Source organism: Montipora foliosa, chromosome 6 (assembly GCF_036669935.1).
Source record: "Montipora foliosa isolate CH-2021 chromosome 6, ASM3666993v2, whole genome shotgun sequence".
Taxonomy (NCBI): Eukaryota; Metazoa; Cnidaria; class Anthozoa; order Scleractinia; family Acroporidae; genus Montipora; species Montipora foliosa.
The window spans coordinates 7,825,004-7,847,503 of record NC_090874.1 but is presented as its reverse complement, the minus strand read 5'-3'; the positions used below and the strand labels follow the sequence as shown (position 1 = coordinate 7,847,503).

The 22,500-nt window shown below is 39.1% G+C and overlaps 1 protein-coding gene across 3 annotated transcripts in view; it reads right to left on the bottom strand.

Annotated features, from left to right (window-relative positions):
* LOC138006567 (prominin-1-A-like) overlaps positions 1-22,500 on the bottom strand; it is a 66,286-nt gene that overhangs the window by 16,255 nt on the left and 27,531 nt on the right. For all 3 annotated transcript variants that reach the window (XM_068852979.1, XM_068852981.1, XM_068852980.1), the window contains exons 7-16: positions 17,871-18,148; positions 16,771-16,834; positions 11,957-12,033; positions 11,752-11,834; positions 9,529-9,681; positions 7,185-7,308; positions 5,159-5,265; positions 3,880-3,964; positions 2,470-2,619; positions 1,510-1,626 (exon numbers count right to left, since the gene is read on the bottom strand). In XM_068852979.1, the coding sequence (XP_068709080.1) occupies positions 1,510-1,626; positions 2,470-2,619; positions 3,880-3,964; positions 5,159-5,265; positions 7,185-7,308; positions 9,529-9,681; positions 11,752-11,834; positions 11,957-12,033; positions 16,771-16,834; positions 17,871-18,148 (1,238 nt within the window). The remainder of the gene's footprint in view (positions 1-1,509; positions 1,627-2,469; positions 2,620-3,879; positions 3,965-5,158; positions 5,266-7,184; positions 7,309-9,528; positions 9,682-11,751; positions 11,835-11,956; positions 12,034-16,770; positions 16,835-17,870; positions 18,149-22,500) is intronic.

Genomic DNA, 22,500 nt, shown 5'->3' with positions numbered 1-22,500 from the left:
GGATGTACCTACTGATCATCGTACCTTCATTCCTATCGGAAAAAAGTGTTTCATTGATGCAGTATAATTCACAGAAAATACGAGTTGCTAGTGAGTTTACCATTTGCAGATGTAACTGCAATCATAATTAGGCGGTACTTTCTCTCCTCGGTTATTTAAGGACACTTTAAAAGTTCGTCCAGCCAGGCGTTTGAACCTTTGATTTCCCAAATGGTAGTCTGCAGCCCACCTAACGCAGCCAACCATGCAGCCAGTGGCAACCCTTCACTTTCCTGCCCATTAACCATCAAGCCAAACTGACTTATTGCAGGTCAGTGAGTAAAAATGAAATGGCTCACAGCCAAACAAACGTTATAACCTCCTACATTGTATCTGCCAGCAGAGGTCTCTTTTCGTTTTGCGTTATAGCTGGGCCGACGCACCCCTGTTATGGGTCCAAACTCACTTTGATCCAAACACTGTCCACAATCTTGGACGGCACTCTTCAAACAGCATGCTCCCACAGCATGTTTGCTGACTGTGACTTGAGCCCGCTGTGTCCCGCGCATTCCTTTACAGTAATTCCGCTGTTGTTAAGTGAGCCCACACAACATGAAGTATCACGTGAGGACGATTCAGTCGCTGAATAACCGCCACGAATGCTCAATACAGTGAGTTTCGACCCATGGCAGAGGTTTTTTTTCCCGTACTGGACAGCCCAGCGAACGCCAGAGAAAAGAGACTCTGCTAGAGGGAACCTTCATCCTATTGCATGAATAGAATATTTGACAATAATAGATTTGACAACAAAACTTGGATGCAAAGTGTTTAGGGTAACACGCCACTGTTGCTAAGATTCCTGAATGGGAATAGAATCATCATGGCCTCAATTATTAATGCACAAATTTCATCCAGTGTTTTGAATCAGTAATATTTTATTTATGGCTTAAATCCTCCATGCAAGAACTTGTGAAAGTCAGAGATCAGTAACGAAATTAGAAAGAACAGAAGAGCAAACCTAGCTAAAAAAGAAAAAATCTTAAGTCTGATTCTTGCACTATGGCAAGCCCAGAAAAAATGCTCCAGTCGTCAACCATTTCTTGCAGTGTAATCCTACTTTTATCACAACAATGCTGTTCCCATGACAGAATTACTGCAGATTTTTAACACTGTAATAAAATGTGAGGGAAAAGGGTAAACTTGATATGGTTCAGCTTAGCCTACAGGGCATGTGTTTTTTGTTGAAAGGTCGACATATTGGAAGCGCAGTAAGGAGAGAATTGGGACTAGTGCAGGAGGAACCAGGAAAAAAAAACCCGATGTATTTTCCCCTTTCCCCTCCTCTTCCCCATTCTATTTTTTTCCAAACCACCACCCTCCCCCCTGAAACAATGTTTTAATTCTTGCCGTCTAAGATAGAGTAAAGCGAAGGATTATTTATCGCGCTTTTTAGCAAATACACCTACCCTGCAGGCTACGGTTCAGCAACCTGTAAATAAGACATTTCAACATTTTGATGATTACACTCACATAAGCCTTCGCTGCAACTGCTGCATTTTGATTACCATATTCTCGGAACTTCTCTGCAAGGTTACTGACATTGTTGGCTAACGCTGTGAGGTTCACCGCCGTTATTCCTTTATTTGTCTATTAAATACAATAAAACAGTAAACCAATAATTGGTTTATTATCACACAACATTAGAAATACAATAATTATTGGTTGTGCAAGATCAGTCCTTGTCAAGACCTTGTGCTTTTTCAATTTTACTTTGCACAATAAGGGAGCAAGGATGGAGCAGTAGTGAGAGCACTCGCCTACCGCCATTGTGGCTTGGGTTTGATATCCCAGAGTTGCCATCGCTTGTGGGTTGCGTTTGTTGCTTCTCTACTCTGCTCCGATCCCAAAGATTTTTCTCTTGGTACTCCAGTTTTCCCCTCTCTTCAAACACCAACATACGATATGTCCGTGTGATTTGTGGCCCCGATTAGCGCCTCAGCTCCGAATACACTTGACACTTAGGGTGCGTTTCTTTGGGAAATCCAAATCCGGATTCTTGTATCCGAAAATTGAACGATCAGTACGTTTCTTTGGGAGACGGATCTGAAAACTACGCTTGCCCAGCGGTAGTCTTGTGAAAGTACGTATTCCCGCCATTTGCGTGAATCATGGCGAGCAATCAAGGTAAGTTTTCAGTGCTATTTTTTTCCTTCATTGTAACGGTACCCGAAATTTATGGAAAGGCGTATATTTTGGCACAACCTCAATTTGATACAAATTACATTAATCCTAACGGGCTGAAAGTGGGCTGTCAGGCCAGAAAAATCCGTTTTCGGATTCTTCGTTTCTTTGGGAACGAAGTGTCCGCACGGCCTGAGATCATAAATCTAATCTTGGGTAGGACTCTTAAATAAAGTTCATCATCATCATCACTGTTACTGTTACAATAAGGTGGGATGGATGCAACAATGCCAACTAAGAATCCATTACCTCATTTAGGAAAGCATCAAAATCGATGTCATCTACTCCAGAATTGCTCAAGTCAATCAAGCTTATCTTCGTTTCATTTGATATTACATTAACATCACTCAAATTGACCTTCAAATCTTCGAATGTCTGTGTGGAATCATTTCCAAGTAACTGATAATAGAAAAAAGAAAGAGGGCACATACAATAAACAACAGCCGAGACAACAACGTGAATTAAATTAAACAGAATAAACTAATACTTTTCTACTATTATTTTTCATGTTTGGCAGTTCACCTAAGGAAAAAACCCACTAAATCTCGTGCGTTTTACCGCCGACCACTTGGCTCAATTGGTTGAGCACTGGGACACAGTGCGGGAGGTCGTGAGTTCAACTCCGGCCAGACGAACTTTCAGGGTATTTAAATAACAGTAGAAAGTGCTGCCTTTGTAAAATGATATTTGCATGCAAATGGTTAGACTCCCTAGTCTTCTCGGATAAGGACTATAAACCGTAGGTCCCGTCTCATAACACTTGTTGATTAATTCTGCGGGACGTTAAAGAACATACGCACTGTTCGCGAAGAGTAGAGAGGGCATGGAGTTCCCGGTGTTGTGGTCAAGCCTCATTTTATTCATTCGTGGGTTGGGTGAGACCGCTATAGCGGCTGCCTGTATATCCTGATGTCCTGTGTCTCACCCATAGATTTGCCCATTTGAGTATGTATTTTTACCACAATTGCTTGTAATATCGCAATCTGATTGGCTAATTTGCTGTTGTCGATAAGAGTCTTGACAACGCTGCTCGCGTCATGCTCGCGTCAATTTGTCACGCAATGCAATAGCCAATCAGCAACGCTCATTTTGGGAAATAACCCAATAATATTGCGAGAACGTTATAGACAACGCTTGCTCTTTCCCTTGTCATGATTTTGGTCATGCTCTGAAATAAACACCTTCTTTGGCGTCGAATATTGTGGTGAAAAACAAATCGAAAGTGGTTCAGCGTTGTCTGTACTCTTATCGACAACGATATTCGTCATCACAGTGGTCAAAATGTTGTGGACTCACGAGGCACAGCGGAGTGAGTGTTAAATAGAAAATGCGCGAGGCAAGTTAGCCAATATCAAAAATACCATAATACTCTTTGTTTGTCCCTCCAAAATTTTGCACAAGCCTTGTTTTCATTTTCTCTTGGGACTTAAAATGGTCCCAAGAGAAACTGAAAACAATGGTTATTCAAAATTTTGGAGGGACAAACAAAGAGTATTATGGTATTTTGGATATTGTCTAATTCATTACAATTACCATTTTAGATAATTACGGGCCACTGAAGAGATTGCAGATACGTTAACTATGAAAATTAGTATGCATGCTTTGCTGAAAAGGTTCTTCTTTTTTGCACCGCAGTATCCAGAACAAATATTAACTGACCTCCTTGATATCCAACTTCTTAGAAATATTGAAGGCCTCATCAAAAGGACCTGCCACATAAAGTGGCTTGTTTTCTCGGCAGCTCCTGAGATATTAAATGAATGCAGAAACGCAACTGAGCTCACAAGAATAATGCCCAAAATTACTTCTATAAACTACAGTAACTGCGATTTCGAGACACCAATACTGCCTTGTGCTGATGTCAATTTCAAACATTCACCAAAACATAGGCCAGGAAAGTGAGACAGCAATACCTCATTATAATGGCGTCTCTCTCGCAAGCAAAACTTTGGGAGGATCGCGATACTAACTTGTGTTTGTTTCAATTTAACTTAAATAATTAAAATGGGGCTAGACAAGCCTATAAATGAATGGTAATTGACCGAAGCAGAAAATACCACAATACTCTTTGTTTGTCCCCCCAAATTTTGAATAAACATTCTTTTGTTACCACTGTAAGTCCCACGAGAAACAGGAAACAATACTTATGCAATATTTGGGGGGAGGGGGGGCCAAACAAAGAGGTATTATGGTATTTTCCGACTCGGTCAATATAGACCTGCTACCAGGCTCAATTTTGTTAATAAGCTGAATGTCATCCAAAGGCTGCAGTTTGAGAGCAAGCACTTGCCTTGGAGAGTGGTGTAGAGAAAAGACCATATCTTATGCTTAAAAAAAATACACCAATAATTCATGTAATGTAGCTCAATAGGAAGAGCATGCAACCCATGTAAAGGAAGACGGTTATGTTCCTGTGTACCGGTTAACGAAAATTGCGTGACATTGGTCAAACGAAACATAGCGTGACTGACATTTCGGGGGTGAGGGGGGAAGGGTGTGAAAACTGAAACAACCCAAACCTTTACAAAAATGCTAATCTTAGGCCTAAACATCATCTAAAGCATATTGTTTAGGGCCACATTGGTGGGAGGCGAGTGCTCTCACCACTGCACCATGCCTGCACCTCAATAAAGATTCTGCCCTCTCCATTCCAGTGACCATAAAAAAAATATATAAGAAAAATTAAGAAACAACAAGGCTGCTGCCTAACGGTCGACCGGTCGCCTGGGGTGCCTTACTTGTGAGCGCGAGCGACCAAATTTCTGAATGCGTGGTCCGAACGGGCGCCTAACTTATCACAAGGTGATTCATCCTCACTTTTAATTAATTAATTCTGGGCTCTTGAAAAATTGACTTGGGCTACTAACTTTTAATGTTGGAAGCCCGAAGGGCTCAGGAAAATTTTTATTAGGCAGCAGCCTTGAACAATGTTACATACTGGAGGAATCCACTAATGGTAAATTCTATATCTCCTTTGTCCTTTCCAAAGAATGTTGTTGATAAGAAGTAACCATCTGATCCCCAGAACTGCGGCTTGTCGATAACCTGTCACATTATGGCAAAGAAGCACAAGTTCTCATAAGGAACATCAACACTGTAACAACACATTAACATTAACGCTGTGTTTATTACATTTCAAGTGTTCTGCAATTATTGCTTTTCAAAATTCAATACATTTTGACTAAAATCTATTACAAGAATAAATCTCTCCTTTTGAATACTCTCTACCTTCAATAACAATACACCACTGAGAGAGAATGTGTCACTGAAACTGAGTGATTTGGAAATAAGTGAGGTGAAATTCACTTTGTTTGTCGATTTTTCTATTTTTATGAATATTACAGAAATCGTAAAAAAAATCAAAGTGCAAGTAAATTCAAATATTTTTCGTCTACAATATTAATGTCCCCAACAAAAGCAAGCATGTTTTACCATTCTTACCTCACAATTTCGTTTTTTATATGCCGGGCAAGACACGTGCAGCTATCAAAACAAGAAATAATTTGGACCTACGATTTTGCAATGCAAAATTTCTTTGAGAAGAGGAATGCAAGGCAGTTTGTGACGTAAAATCGAGAATAGACCCATGCCTCTCACAGCAACGGCCATGGGTCCAAATTCTTGCTACAACGTTCTGCTGCGTTTACGTGGCTTGCACGGCACAGAAAAAGTGAAATTCTGGTTGACAATGCTGACATATGTTTGCTTTGGATAGGGAAATTTATATTAGGAACAAAAAATATCTGAGTTCAGGTGCACTTGAAGAGATTTATGGATTTGGGAGAGGCAGCCTCAAAATTAGAGACGTATGGATTTTAAACTATGGTTTAAAGTCCGTAACTTGGTCTCTCTTCGACCTAAAAGCATAGTTCTCTGTGCAATTTCGGAATGGCCTATAATCAATACTTGTATGCTTGTGCCCAACATGGCGGCCATACTCCAGCTAGTTTACAGCGTACATCTTTGATATTGGACATCCATCTTATGGTCAATTGACACCTGTCAAAACAAGGTATCCTCTGCCCAGTATCACATGACCATATCACGGGCTCAAGTTAAGAGCTCATCGAAGACAACTTTTTTGAAGTTGACCGCTGACCATACATCGGTTTGCAATTGGATCACAGGCTCAAGCCAGGTTAACTTATTGTAAGTATAAATAACCCGGGAGCTCCGCTTTTAGGCTTGGCTAAATCTATACAATATATAGATTTAGCCAAGCCTAAATTATTACAGTCCTTACAAATTTAAACTCCTTATCGCCTTGAAATTTTAACAAGCTATGTGGAGATGTAATTAAAACAAGAGGTGATTTGTAACCCTTCTACAGACATTAATTTGAAAATCCTCAGGAACCAAAATCACGAGGGGGTAGGCAGGGGTATTTAAACAGAACAACAATCTCAGGGAGAGGGTAATCAATACTTTCTGAAACATGACACACAATTTCCAGAGCAACAGTTCTCGTCCATAGATAATCTGTGATTGCTAAGCCTTTTTTGCTAATTATTATGAAATGCATCAGCACTGCTATTCCTTAGCTTATTGATTACGAAAAATGAACATTCGCTAACGAGATCTCCCTGTTACATTTTGTTGGAGGTTAGCAGATGTCTCTTTTCTTTTAAGTTCACTGGGCTGACAGGTACCGGAAAATAGACCTCTGCGATGGGTCGAGATTCACTGCGTTGAGCATGCACTGCAGTTACTTAGCGACTGAATCCTCACGTGATACTTCATGTTGATTGGGCTTACTTAACAACAGCGGGATTATTTTAAAAAAATGCGCAGGACATTGTGCCATTCAAGGCTGTGGACGGCGGTTGGATAAGAGAGCGTTTCATCCCATGGAAGAGGTCTCTTATCCTGTACTCATCAGCCCAGCGAACCCAAAAGGAAAAGAGACCTAAGGCTAGCAGGGAAGGTCGGTGGCTTGGAAGTAAAAAAATTGTTGTATGACAAACCTGTGTGTAAAGAGCATCATTTTCAAGGAGACTGCAGACTTCTTGCAATGGTGTTCCAATGAGAAAACAGAGTGTTGTCAGAATCATCAAAAATGATGCAAAAATAAAGCAAAACCCAACAGCACTGCAAAAAAGAGAAAATATTTCAAAGAAGTGACATCGTACTACCTTCATCGCAACATGAACTAAGAGATTATGTTGATTACTTTATTCATCTTCTTCCTCGTTGACTCCACCTAGCTCTTTTTATAAAGAATATACTTGTGGACGTAATAACGTGAATACTAGTTGTGAAGAATGAAAATAAAAGGAATAAATAATAAATGGATTTCAATTCATTTGAGACAATAACTAATGCGCTATTTGCATGATACTCTCACATGGTACAAAATCCACCACACCGGATGGCAAAAGGTACGCAAAAGCCTCCCAAAACAAAGCGATTTCAACCAGCCAAGCGTGACTTTTCTTTGTTTTGGATGTCCCAGTGCGTAGCTTGTCATCTAGCAGGGCAGATTTTATAACATGTGACAGTTTCATGCAAAGGGCCCAATAATAATAATAATAATAATAATAATAATAATAATAATAATAATAATAATAATAATAATAATAATAATAATAATACATTATTAATCCATATTGTTCAGGGCATTCAAGGCTGGATTTCTTCACTACATCATTGAGTAAGGAATTCCATTCCTTCATTGTGCATGGCAAAAAAGAGTACTTATGATAGTTCTTGAGGGAGGCAAATTAAGATGTGTCAGGAGTGGGTTTCAAGCCACGGCTACGGACTAGACTGTGACCTGAATGAAGTGCCTTGGACCGCTCGGCCATCCTGACACCCTGACACCTACAGTATATAAGGGACAGCTCATTTCACTTTTGAAAGGGAGGAGGGAGTGGGGGTTGGCCAATATTATCAATGTAACATAAAAGAGACATTGTATATCCAGGAGCAACCAACAACTGTCAATGCTTTTTTGTAATTATAAGATCATTTTTTATAGTAATATAGTACCCAGATCTCTTTATTTCGTATATAAGAAAACTTACGAAACTTTAAGTTAACATAAAATGCATTTTTAACAAATTGTAATTTAATCCGCTGTTTTTTAAATTCTTAATTGAGCTACGACGGCTGAAGAACCAGAGTTTATACAATATTATTATATGCCTAGTGTTTCTGGCCAATATAACGCGCGTTCTTCTCTCATACATTATGCCCATGGGCCGATTATGGATTATGCAGATTAGTTTTTCTTCTTTAGAACCGTTCTGTTAACCATATAATAAACTGCTCAATAACCTAGGCCGTTACAGTTGTTACAGCAAAATCTCAAACCTGGGCCTAGCTCGTTGTCACTCGATCAATACGGCAAGGCTTCAGTTTGAGATTTTGCTGTAACGATTTCACTCTCGGTTTTTTGTGCTATTTAATAATTATGACTTTCCGTGCATGCAAAGCTGGCGACCAAAATTTATGATCTAGCGACAAATTTTCCCCATTAGTCGCCAGCTGGCAACTGAGCAAAAAAGTTAATTTCAAGCCCTGTCGGGGCAGCTATTTTGGTGTCCTTTACAGAGAAAAATCTCGATTCCTTCTGGCAAGACCACACAATCACCCAATCTGAACAATGTATGATGCATAACCCGAACCCTTTAGCAGATGCATAAAAATAAAATAAAATGCAGATAGTTGGGTTGGTACAAAAATTCTTGTGAATATTGAGACAAAAAAATAAAATAAAATTTGCTGAGTCAGGGTATTTTGTGCCATTTATTTCAAAGAGTTGAAAAGATGGTATCAAAGCAATACTATTATCCCAAAAATCAATTTACAAATCAAGGAAACAAATAAATTGAACCAGAATGAGTGGTGCAAGAAATAGAGTGCACAAAACATGGAACGTTTTTCTCTAAATTTAAAAAATGATACTGATGTCGAGATGGTTTGCCGTAATTTTTCCATTAAGATTAAATTTTCAGAGTGTTCGGAGGGTGGGGGTTGCATGGTCTAAAAATTCACAAGGGAGAAGTTCAGCCAATCTCAGAAATCCAGGAAGGAATGGGAGGTTAAAATACCTTGCCTACTATTTAGGGAAGAGCAAGAATGCATGTGCAAAGCTTATTTGAAATTAAGGAATAAAAACTGTAAGTACAACAAGAGACATTTTGCTTCATCAAATCAGGCCTGACCACCATCAAGAGATTTGGAAGATGATGCTTTCTTGAGCACTAACCCTTTAGCAGATCCAAACCAGGGTAAAAAAAAACAGTGAATACGACAAGATTGTTGCTATTTATTCTAAAAAAACACTGCATTGAAATAGCTACTTACGCCATGAGAGAAAGACCACCCATATTTGAGACTGTTCCTCGGGTGGTAGGCGTGGCCTCTTTGTCATAACCACAGACACCACACATTAGGCCAAGAGCCATGAGGACCACAATTAGTAACAGCATACACGTTAGGCCGACGCCAGCTATCCACCTAAAATAACAGTTTTCAAATTTACAGTATGGAATTACGGTGCAGTGTTATTTCTTCACTAAACTAATGCACATCTACATTTATGGAAAAACAACAAAATGTTAGGCTTAAATTGGCTGTGTGCAAAATTCAATATAACTGATTAGATTTGAAAGCTACAGTCAAACCTGTATTGAACAGACACCCTCAGGACCCTTGCTAATGTCTCCCAGCAAGAGCAAGAATTGGCTGGGTGAAGTTCAGGGAATGTGGAGAGTTGCTGAACGGTTTATCGGAGTTGTGTAAGAGTGGCGATGTTATATGGGAGTGAGACATGGTGTCTGAGGGAAAATGAGATGTTGGGATTGAAGGAAACAGTGATTCAGATGGCAAAGGCAAATGGAGTAAGATGGGAGATGGTACGGGCATGTGTTGAGGAGGGATGATGGGCACGTTCTGAGAAAAGTGTTGGAGTTCGAAGTGAAAGGGCAAGAGGAAGTGAGGATGACCAAAGAAGACGTGGAAGACGCAAGTGGAGAAGGAGAGCAAGAGCATTGGTTTGGAGAAAAAGGACGCCATGAATCGAGCAAGATGGAGAGTGCGAGTTAGAAAGATTGCTGACAAAGTGGGGTAAATCGGGCCACCCCCGTTTATGGGCATAAACCCGGATCAAAATTGGATTGATGATGATGATGATGAGTGACAACCATATAGATGTTATTGAACTAGCACAAGGTCCGTACTGGAAAAATATTGGTCAAGTTCCTTTCTTTGCAAATTTATGGACCATTAAGTCTTCAGGCTTGGTACATAAACTTGCAAAAAAATAATGAGCCCAATATTTTCCCAGTACAGACCGGTAGTTCAATAAGGTTATTATTGAATTCGCTCTCTTGCACAGGGATTCCTTGAGTCTTGCATCTCTGCCTACTTCTGATAACGGTTCTGGAAAGTAAAATTTGCACTGGAACTCTGACATGACTAAACAAAAAACATTTCTCCCATTTTTCTTTTTCTGTCTGAGAAAATGAAAACAGAAAATGGGAAGAGTTTGGCAACGTGTAAACGTTGCTTCATTACTGCTCCATCTTGGCAGTCTGTATTGCAAAATTCGGACCACTCAGAGAACCAATCAGAATTCTCCTTTTCATCTCACACCAGTTTACCTCGATAACAATTCCTTATTAATTTTCTGTCTGTTTTAAGTGTCTACAAAGATGTAACAGCTCTTTTATTGAATGACTGATCTGTTAATTAAAATGTCAGGGGGGAAAAAATTATTTTTGCAGTGTAATTAAGTTTCCTGGGAAAACCCAAAAACCGTCAACACTAGAAATATTATGAAATGTTATTATAGTGTTTTAAGGAAAAAGGCCAATCATGAGTAATAAAACTAAACCGCAACCACTAACAGCAATTAGCTTGTGGTTTCATTTAGCTTCTGACTGGTTGCTGCACAATGGGAAATGCCAAAATCAAATCAAAGTGTTCACGGTTTTGAGGTCGCACATCAATAGAAATTTTGAACAATAGAAATGGCCATAAAAGTCAAGTTACAAGTGTCTGTGTGTGCTTGATAGAGTTGTCTGTTAAATACTGTATAGGTTTTTTTTTACAGCGAATGTGCATGGGGGAGAAAATTAGGACTTGTACCGCTGTTCGCTTGACTTGTCCATCCACTTAACATGGGGTCCTCTTAATACAGGTTTGACTGCATTTATCTCGTACGTGTGTTACCTTCAGCAACACACAAAAAGGAAAATCACAAGTATGAATTTTCAAGCTTTTTAAAATTAGCAGCAGCCAAATATGCACTTTGCCAAAAACTTTGATGTCATGCTCTCCAATAGTATAATTACGAGCCCAACACCCTGATTATCCTGAATTAGTCCAGCTAAGATAACAGTCTCTATATTTTTACTTAACATGATAATTTATCATATTTTTAAAATTCAAAAACCATTCAGACAATAACAGACAATGAATTAATTTTTATTTTCTACAAATTTTAGCCAGTTCCCTGAATTAACAGTACCAAAAAATTCCAATACATACTAGAGTAGACATGTGCATCTGTGAGATGAAACTTACCGATAACGGTCAATCGGTTTTACAACAGTCACAATGTCTGGTATTTCTTTATCCCTCAGATTCTTCAGTTTAGAGATAACATCCTTTCAAGACAAAAAATTGAAATTTACAGACTTTTTACAGCACAAGTGTCAGCTAGGACAAACAAATGATTACAATAATAATGATCTTAAGTTAATGAAGGCCAAAAAATAGGAATACTCACATTATCTGCTATTTTCCTCAGGTCAGTAGTTAAATTTGAAACAGTCTGTGATGCATCACTTATCTGCCTGCGAATTTCTAAGCAGAAATTGACACCCAATCAACCAATCAATCAATTGCTAAAATGTGCTAGTGATTTATGATCTATTGTTGGCTTCTTTCATGACCTTGCAACTGCACGTCAATGGTTACAATTATATTTTACATTTTGGGCTCAATAATTATTATTAGTTTACCAACTATACATGTACGGGTATTTCGGTGTCCCAAACTCTCCACACATAACAAATAATTTTACGTCACATATTGCTCTTTCTTCTCCTTAATGGTTTTTCCCCTTTTATTGTGTGTAAATTATTGATTCTTTTCTATTCTACAACATGAGTTGACTATCCACGATTTTATACACCTGCACTGTATAAATTATCTTAACCTTTTACTGGGTTGCCAGTATGGCAAACCAGTCGGAAAATGTGTGGGATTTAGTCGTTTTATTGTTTAATTTTAATTATTATTATTATTTTCCGTGTCGGGAAAAGTCTTCCCTGTCCCTCTCCTGCTAAGTAGTGTCTTTGTGTGGAGTCTTCTGCGCATATGTTTGGTAGGTTTGACGGGGTAGTAGAAATGCACAGATTTTATCCGCTGGACACAGTAGAACATTTAATTAACCTGCCATGGCGTTGGAAGTCATTGTAACACAAATGGCATTTTAGTGGATCTTTAAACAAAATATACCCTTTTGGAACATCAATTGGGTAAACAAGACAGGCGGTGAAAAATAAATATCTCGAATCTCAAAAGCGACGAGTATTGGTCTTCGTCTAGCCATGCATATTAAGGTCAACTGTGATGTTATGTACAACACTGAAACCAAATGGAAAATTCTTTGGAAACGTTTTCTGGTTGGATATGGAGACAAAAGAAATTGAAAACCTCTAGTGGATGTGTGATTTCTGTTGTCTTGCTACTTATATTTATTTGTACTCAATTCCCCACAATTTATGTTGTTTGTTTCAATAAAATGTTTTGCTGGAAAGGTTTTTGTGAGATTCTTTTAAGCCTTTGTGGATTCATCGTGTTGTGCAATAATCGAACTCAACTAATTTGCGTATGTGGGTTGAAATCTGACATGCCCCAAGCAGTTTTCATAAAGATGACAGGAAGTTTTAGTCGTGTTCTTAATAGGTAGCTATAGTTTTTAATGACAGAAAAATATATCCGTTTTGTCACTATGGTGTAAAATGAAGTTTATTTGGGAAGCCAAAAATATTTCTGGTTAATCCAATTCATTGCTACGACTTAACAGTGCGAAGATTGTTTACGTTACTCATTAACACAAAAAATTTTCAAAAATATTATATCACTTTAATCTAACCCAAAAACATTCACATTCATATTTATTCCTATTGATTTCATATTTATTAACCATTTCTTTTGCTTGTGTGTTTCTCAGCATTGCGATTTGAAATAATTCATAGATGTTTAGATTTTCAATTACAAACTCTGTTTTGATTAAAAGAGACAAAGAAGGCTTCCTGTCCCAAAAGATAAAATGTAAATATTACAACAAAATTTTAAAACAAAGACGGAAGGTTCTTGCCTAAAAAGCATGTTGTTTTACTCTGAAAACCATGATTATAATCAACATTCTTACCTACATGTACAGTTCATTCAATGTAAACAAGAACGTTGACAAAAGATGATCACTTCACATTTGTGGTTGCCTAGCAAGTGATCAATTTCTTCCTTTTGATAGAACATGACCTTCCCCTTGATTCATGGACATCAGACTGCAGAAGTTTTAGTGTTTTTACGATTGATTGCCATTAATATTTCGCTGACAACTAAAAATTCATAGTTTTCTATAAAATTACTGTTATTTTTTTTTTCATCTGTTTTGGCTACCCTGTGCGTGCCAGAGGAATTTTTCTTTCAAGGTCTGCGATGCTCCGCGATTCCAAATCAACGGTCGAGGATGAAGAAAAAAGTCTGGTCACACAACCCCAGAACCTCATTTCCTTGTCATCAGTTTGTCCTAGTTTGCTGATTGGACATTACTTTTGAAGGGAGTTTCAGCTTGGACAAACCGAAAAACCTGTTCTCAACAGTTGTTGTGACAAGCCGATGGTCTGTGTGCTGCTTCGCTGCCTTCACGCACTTTAACAGCTTTGATGATGTGAAAAGACCCATTTTAATTGTAGTTAAATTATTTTGCTTATCGATTTGCGCATGAGAGCACTTGCAGATACTCAAGCTGGGTTGGGAGCGATTGAGGAAATTAACTAACAAATAGGCACGCATTGCGTACCTGTGGTAGTGCAGACGTAACACAGCGCTGTATAATAATTGTCAACTGAGCTGCATTTTGGGTTCCAGGAGATTCAAGTTATCTTTGTGTAATATGTAGCTCTTAGTAGTACACAATAATTGTTTTGGTACCGTATATCATTATAGTGCCATGGTAGATGTCTTTGGTAAATAGCCCCCTGAGAAGATTTGTGGTTACTAGTAAAATACTAAACCCACCAAGATTGAAGAAAGCAAAAGGGAATCGAGGAACATGTTGATCATTTTCAAGTTCTCTTACAACCTTTTTTGACCACAAGTTTACGTGTGCACTCTGAGCATCTGACAGCTTTCTAAAACAAAAGTTCCCTGAAGCTAAGCCCTGTTCGGCGGGGTTTAGTAATTGGATGGGTGACCTCAAAATCTACGACTTACTGTCAGAAACATAGGACCAAAATTCTATTTTAACGTTCGAAAATGCGAACTACATGTAAGCAAGGTACAGATTTTGTTAACCAGCTTTATGCAAAACAAATGTTGATGCAAACGTAAATAAATATTGATACACCGCTTTTAGGAAAAGCAAAAGGAAGTTTTGAGAAGTGCCGATCAAGAATAACATATTGTGCAATCAGCAACAAAATTTGCGACATGAAAACAACTTAAATTTTGAACCGAGAATATAAAAAGTTACCAGCAGTGAAAAACATTTTGGGAGATTTTTGCTTCGTTCAATTTCTCTTTTGTACTTTTGGCTGCACAAGTAAATTGTAAAATTGAACGTGACTTCAGCAGGCGACATGATCAAGTTACCTTGCATGCTTTCTCGCGAAAAAAAGGATACATCTGTGTCAAAATGATGGCAAGTCACCGGGTTTTGGTTTTTGTTGGTTTTAAGTTTTTTTTTTTTCTCTCAAGTGTTTTAAGATTGAAACGAAATGTGCAAATGCAACACAAAGATCACAATCAGCTAACTCTTGAAGTTGACTACTGTTTCTGCCAAGTCAAAAATTTACTGTCCTAGACAAAATTATTTTGTCACGAGGTAATTCCATCGTTTTGGAAACAGCAGCTGCTTTACTATTCATCAGCGTCACAAATTCTTGCCGCTTTTGGGGCTCATGTTGTTGAAACTCAAGCACGCTTCCAAGCACATTCGTCAGTTATGCACGCGTTGTGGGCCTTTTGCCACCACAGACTTAAAACTCATATGCACTTACACTCTTACAACCCAGTGACCACAAAAAGTTGAACTCACAACATTTGTTGTTGATTGTCTTGAATTTGAAATAAACATCAGGGCCAGGTTGTTCGAAAGCCGATTAACGTTAACCCAGGATTAAACGTTTACTGGAGTGTTATTTTTTCTTGTTTAAAAATGTTTTTCACCTCAAACGTTTGGTCTAATTTGAGATTACTACAAATGAAAACTACAGGGCAAACAATATAAACAGAACACCTCACCAAAAAGTTACAAAACTGAAATCAAAATTCTCGCTAATCCAGGGTTAGCTTAATCGGGCTTTGAACAACCCAGCCCAGGCTATGACAATTTGCTAGGGATGAAGCTGTCAGTAAACTGTATACTGTGGAAAATGATGCCAGAACTACCCTAAATCCAAAATGGTACCATAAAACTTGAGCTCTTTTAAGGTGGATAAGGAAGAACCTACAGTTGTAATAAGTACCCATTTCAAAATGCAGTGCTAATTAATAAACCAAATAGCTCAATAGTTCTTAATTTTCAATTTTGCATATTGTGTTTCTAGTGTTGTGATTGGCTCACTCAGACTTGGTGATCGCTCATGAACTAATGACGTTATACGAAACAGTGCTTGTACCAGTTGTTTTGTAAAACTCAACTGTTCAGAGTTAAATGAAATTTAATAAAGCAATACTATGATCCAATGGGCAAAACACTTAATACTCTCACAGTGCCTCTCTCCACCCAGGTGTATAAATGGGTACCGGAGACAATGCTGGGGGTAACCCTGCGATGGACTAGCTTTCCCCCTCGCCCCCCCCCCCCCCCCCCCCACGATTGACAAGTAAAGACAAGTTATATCGTCTGACGTTGGACAGAGTCAAATCTATTAAATACCACTCCTAGGTATCAATGGCTTAAATATGTGCTTCTTATTAGGCCTTATTATATACTCAAAAGAATATTGCGTTTCTGATTGGTCATTATGACAAATGGATAAATAGGTTATGAGTGCAATAAGGAAGTTGCTGTGCAAACAGCAATGGCACAGTTTTGAGGTGTATGAACTTGCTTGAGCCTTTCATGATCACTCGTGATGTTGAGAACTCTCAAACACCACTCATACCAATAAATCACAAAAAACACTCATGTTCATACGATTTCCTACATTGTACAATAACCACCTGTTTAGGTTTCTAGCCTGAGGGTGATTTTGGTCTCACGTTTTGGGTGCCACATGTATTTCTGTCTCAGGATGCTCAGTTTACCACCCAAAAAAATGGCCGTGAAAACAACAACAATGACCTTGTAAGGTCCTGTAGTACCTGCTCTAGTCCCTCGTGTATCATTAATAATTTTGCTTGGGATATTCTTCACTTCATCAAGGCCCTAAAAGAAAGCAGATTGAACATAATAGGCCTGACCTACTTTTGGTAGACAAACATGATGGACAGCTTATCAAAATAATTGAATGTAATAAATGTATAATGTGATCCTCGCACTAAACTAGCAGAGGCCAGTAGAAGTGAAGGAGAAAGAGAAAGATGATAAATATCAAGATCTGGCAAGGGTAGTGAATAAGTTGTGGAAGGTAAGATGAGAGTTGCGCCTATTGTTGCAGGGGCGTAAGGGCAATTCCAAAAGGAGTGGTTGGCCATATTGAAAGTATTGGGGTGAATCTCAGCGTGGCTGCACCATTACGAACAGCTAGAATCCTCTTAAGAATTGAGTACTCATATGGACAACTGATTATCAGTTGAAAACTGAGAGACTCCAAGAGCAGAATTTCAACCGCAGGTACATGTACATGCATGTCCATATAAATTAAATTAAATATTATTGGATCAACAAATGGAATTACGGATTTGCTGACTTCAAAATGAAGAGTTATCCCTGCAGATTTTAAAAGATCAGATGAAGATGCAAGATTTTTGAAGATCAAAAACGATCTTGTAAGGAGCTCTAAAGGTTCTTTCAGAGATCTACATGTAAAAAACCTTTTGATACCAAAGCCAATCTTTCCTGCTAGCAGAATTAAGTCTCTTTTCTTTTGCGTTCACTGGGCTGATGAGAAGGGGAAAAGAGACCTTTGCCATGGGTCGCAACTCACTGGGGTTGAGCATGTGCCGGGTACTTAGCGACCAAATCCTCATGTGATACTTCATGTTGTGTGGGCTTACTTAACAAAGGGATTACTGTAAAGGAATACATGGAACACAGAGGGCTCAAGTCAAAGTCAGCAAACATATCATGGGGTACATGTATGTGGTTTGAAGAGTCCCGTCCACGGCGGTGGATGGCAGTCGGATCAAAGTGAGTTTCAACCCAATTGACACAGGTCTCTTTTCCCGTACTCCACAGCCCAGCGGATGCACAAAGAAGAGACCTCAGCTAGCAGGGAAAAGACAATCTTAACATTATTCACCTCTTGAGCAGTTTTTTCAAAGTCCTGATTGACCACAGCTTGAACACTGGATAGTTCCTTAGAAACATTGGGAAGATTGGTAAAGTTTGCTTCTGATGCCAGTGATGAAGGATCAATGTCATTACAAAAAGTTCCATTGATTGATGCGCATTCATTCTGAATCTCAGTCAAGTTGTTCCTTGATTCATTCAGTCCACGATTGAGTTCCTCTGAAGCGCGTGACAGGTTCTTACTGTTGTCACTGATGGCTTCCAGTTGGTCCCTCATCCGCTTTGTTTCTAAAAACCATAAGCAAATATGAATTCACATCACTCTGAATCACCAAAATGAACCCATTGACTCCTAGGAGTGAGGTACTTTACTCTGTCTAACACCAGACGATTTTACCCCTCAACTGGGGGTGGCCTAGGGCCCCTAAGGAGTCAATGGGTTAAAAACCAAAGGTAAAAAGGCCAGTGTGTTTAGCAGGTGCCAACCGTGTGCCAGCTGTGGCCTCAAATATTTCTTTTGTGAAAATGATAAATTTTGATGAGCACCATAAAACACACCTTTTCTCCTTGAGATTCTGTTTTCAATCTACTGGAGTTTAAGATACCTAAAATTTAGCAATCCCTTGTCTCACCACCAAAGTAAGGTGAGTGGCACTGCTTCACATAATAAATTCCACTTTTGAAAGAATTTCTGCACAGCATTTTGTAATATTAAATAAATTAAAACACGTTAGTGACCAACGCTAGTGACCAACTGTCACCGTCAGTTACAACGTGAGAGTGAATTTGAATATTAAGGTAAAGACTGTGTTAATAATAATAATAATAATAATAATCTTTATTTATATAGCGTTATTTCTACTAAGAAACCAATAACGCTTTACAATAATAATACAAAAAATATATAAAAATATGATAATAAAACATGAAAATAATAAATAATAGTAATACCTAAAATATACAAAAGACTATAATATGAATAACTAACCAAGATAAATATTTACAAGAAAATAATTCAACAATAATAAAAGAGTTAAAATGCTTCTTAAAAAGAACGTTTAATAAGAAATGTTTTGATCTGCTTCTTAAAGGTGCTTAAAGATACAGTTTCTCTAATATTGTTAGGAAGGCTGTTCCATAACATAGGACCATTCACAGAAAAAGCTCTTCTTCCATATGTCTTAAGGCTGTACCGTGGAGCAACGAGGAGTCTTTTGGAGGAAGAGCGTAAAGACCTGTTCGGTTCATATTTAGTGATCATGTCAGATATATAGAGTGGCGCAGTGCTGTGGTATGCCTTAAAAACTAGTACTAGGATCTTAAATTCAATTCTGACGGCAACAGCCAACTAGTGGAGTTCTTTAAGTATCGCCCATGTAAAAAGTCAGGCGGGATCCCGGCGGGATCCCACCAATCCCACCTGGGATCCCGGGTGGGAATGGCGGGATCCCGCCATTCCTGGTGGGATCCCACCATTCCCACCCGGGATAAAAAATTAATCCCACCCGGGATCCCGCCTAAAACACGGGATTAGGCCATCCCACCTGGGATCCCGGATGGGATTTATGGATCCCACCCGGGATCCTAATATCCCACCTGGGATGATCATCTTCTCAGCCGCGATCTTTGGCGAGATTCATATATCCCACCTACCCTTGCATCAGGAGCCTGGCAAAAAAACCCGGCTAGCCTGGCAAAGGCAGGCCAGGCCAGGCTTTCCGGGTTTTTAGCCAAGCTTACCAGGAAAATGCGGCCTGGTAAAGCCCGGCAAGCATGGCCACAGCCAAGCTTTCTCGGCAACCTTGGCCACCAAAGCTTGGCCTTCCTGGCCTTGTTACTTCCAAGGCCGAGCTTTCTCTGCAACCCTGGTCAAAAAAGCCAGGCTTGACCAGGCTTTTTTGAATTTCTAGGCCATAAAATGTTTCTAAAGTCTTCAAGATTACAGACATTGACTGCAATTTAGTGTAACATTGTCTGTAATTACTCAGTGACCAGTGACCTTAACCAAACTCTGTGGGCTCAATTGAACTGTCTTTGAAGTAACAATCTTTAAATGGCCTTGATGATGTCTTGCAAAATATGATGATGTTATGGTTTAACGGCCAATTATCTTTAATGTAGCAACGTAAACATTTTATATTTCACACTTGAACATGAATAAAAAATTATTATATTGACTGTTCCTAAATTTGACACCTGAGACTAAACCTTTGCATGATTATTCTTAGATGTACAGGGTCTCTGATAAAAGAGCAATGTAAATGATTTAATTCCTTCTCATTCTATCATGCTAAAGTACATCTGTAGTCACACTGTTCAGCCAAATTTTAAAGCCTGGCCTTCCCGGCTTTCCAAGATTTTTAAGCCAGGCTTTTCTGGATTTCCCGGCCTAATTTTTGGGAAGTAAAAGCTAAAAGGGCAATGTGGATTTTATGGGAATCTTTAAGAATTCCACTCAATGATTCAACTTGAGGGTCACTTGAGCGAGTTGAAATTCATGAAAATTTTGTGCAATAGTACTGAATGTGCTAGTGAGACAATAATCCAAGTTTAAGTGCCCTTTTAGGATTTGATTTCATCTGTTGCCTTGAAAAAATGAGCTTTAACTTCAACCTTCAATACATGTATAATATTATATAACAAGGTTTGGTCTTATTCAAAGCATGCCAATGTGACTGCGATATTTTTTGAGTTAATTCACTACTCGTAATATATGTACTTTGCTTAAACAATGTCCTTTAAAGGCCCCAAACTTTGAACATAAAATCACTCTGTACACGGAGAAATGAAAAAGAGATCTTTTATTCTGATGTATTCTATAGATAATGTGACAAATATCATCAACGGATTATCTTGTTTGATGCTCTCATAATCGACCTTATTCCAAAAGGAACATGATGTATTACTCTTGAAAATAACACACTCCAAGTCAGTACTAATAATCCTTTCAATGAACTCCAGTATCTTTCAAATCTTGCCCATTTATAATGAATCCGTGGAAAGAGTGTCATCCTCCGCCATCTTGAATAACATGTGAGAGACCGGACTGGAAACTAGTGAGCCCTTTTCGCTTTGGTCAGCAGTCAGTGGTAACCAGTCCAGCTCCTACAGATTTTGGGCGGTCTTATTCAAACGTTCGTGTATCAAGGATCACACTTTTGTGCATGGTGACGATTTTTTGGTTAGTTTTACTCTTTAAATCCTGATCCAGGCCAGGAAATGCTTACAACAACTCAAGTAAAAAGGTAAGAGTTAACTTTAAGCGAATAACATTTGATTTGATGCCTTATTGTCTTTAAAATGAGGATTGGTTTACCGGTATATAGAATTCACATTTTTCACACCTCAATTTGGTTTAAATGCTATAACCCTGTAAAAAATTTGGTAAACCTTTAATGAAGAATAATGAAGTTTTAGAGCAAATGCTGAAGCAAATGGTTTGGAAAACAAGTGCTCATACTGCAATATCATACTTGACACACTTCTCGGCAGTCACCTTCCTCTCCCAGAACTTCTTGATTCCATCCACAAGTTCCTGTTTGTTACGTGGCTTGACTTTTGATTCTAAGTAAAACTTGAGCTCATGCCACAAGTTCTCGATGGGATTTAAGTCAGGACTTTCTGGGGGAGTACGCCACCAGTTGATGTTTTTCTCCTCGTAGAAGGCTTGCGCTCGTCTGGACGTGTGCTTCGGGTCGTTATCCTGGACAAATCGGTGATCTGGAAGCTTCTCTCGGACGAAGGGAACAAGTGTAGACTCTAAGATGTTGCAGAAGAGATCAGCATCCATGATGCCATCAAAGGTGCAAACCTTTGTAGCACCATGTTTGCTGATTCCTGCCCAGACATGTACTTTCAGCGGATGCTTGGGTTTGGGCTTTCGCTTCCCTGGCTCGTCTACCTTTCTATAGCAGGTGCGGCGATACTGCGTTAGCGAGATAGAGCTTTCGTCGCTAAAAATTACGTTGTGGAAGGTGTCTTCACTTTCCAAGACTCTGCGCGCGAACTCCAACCGCTTCGTTTTGTTCACATCTCGAATGAGCTGACAGTAACCAGTCCGCTGTAAAGTCCAGCCAAGTTGCGACCGAGCTCTTCGTACAGTTGACGAACTCACATCTATTCCACGTTTAGCCAGCTTTTTCTTGATTCTGCAACTCGTCATCTCGTCATCTTTTCGCATCTGCCGATCGATGAAAACTTTGGCTTCATCAGATATCTTCGCTGGTCTGCCAGAGCGCGGTAGATTTGCCACAGAGCCGGTGGTTTTCAGTTTCTTGATGATGCGAACGACACTAGCAAGACTGACAGCTAAACCTTCGGTTTTTAATAACCTTAAGATTTCAGTTGGGTGAAGACCTTGCCTCTGTAGGAGCTCTATTCGAGTTCTTGTATAATTCGTAACTTTAGCCATGATAACCTCAAGATTGTTTGAACGTGAATGACAAATACTTCGCACAGAGCGAATAACACGCGATTTTGACAAACGTAAATGCTGTTGCTATGGTAGCGTAACTGCCCCTTCACCGTGCAGAGACTGGGGACTGGAGACTGGGACTGTGTTTGTTTACACACACTTGAAATCGTCAAGTTTTGACTTTGCCGCTCTCTCGGCTCCGACAGCGAAACAAAAGAGAAAATGC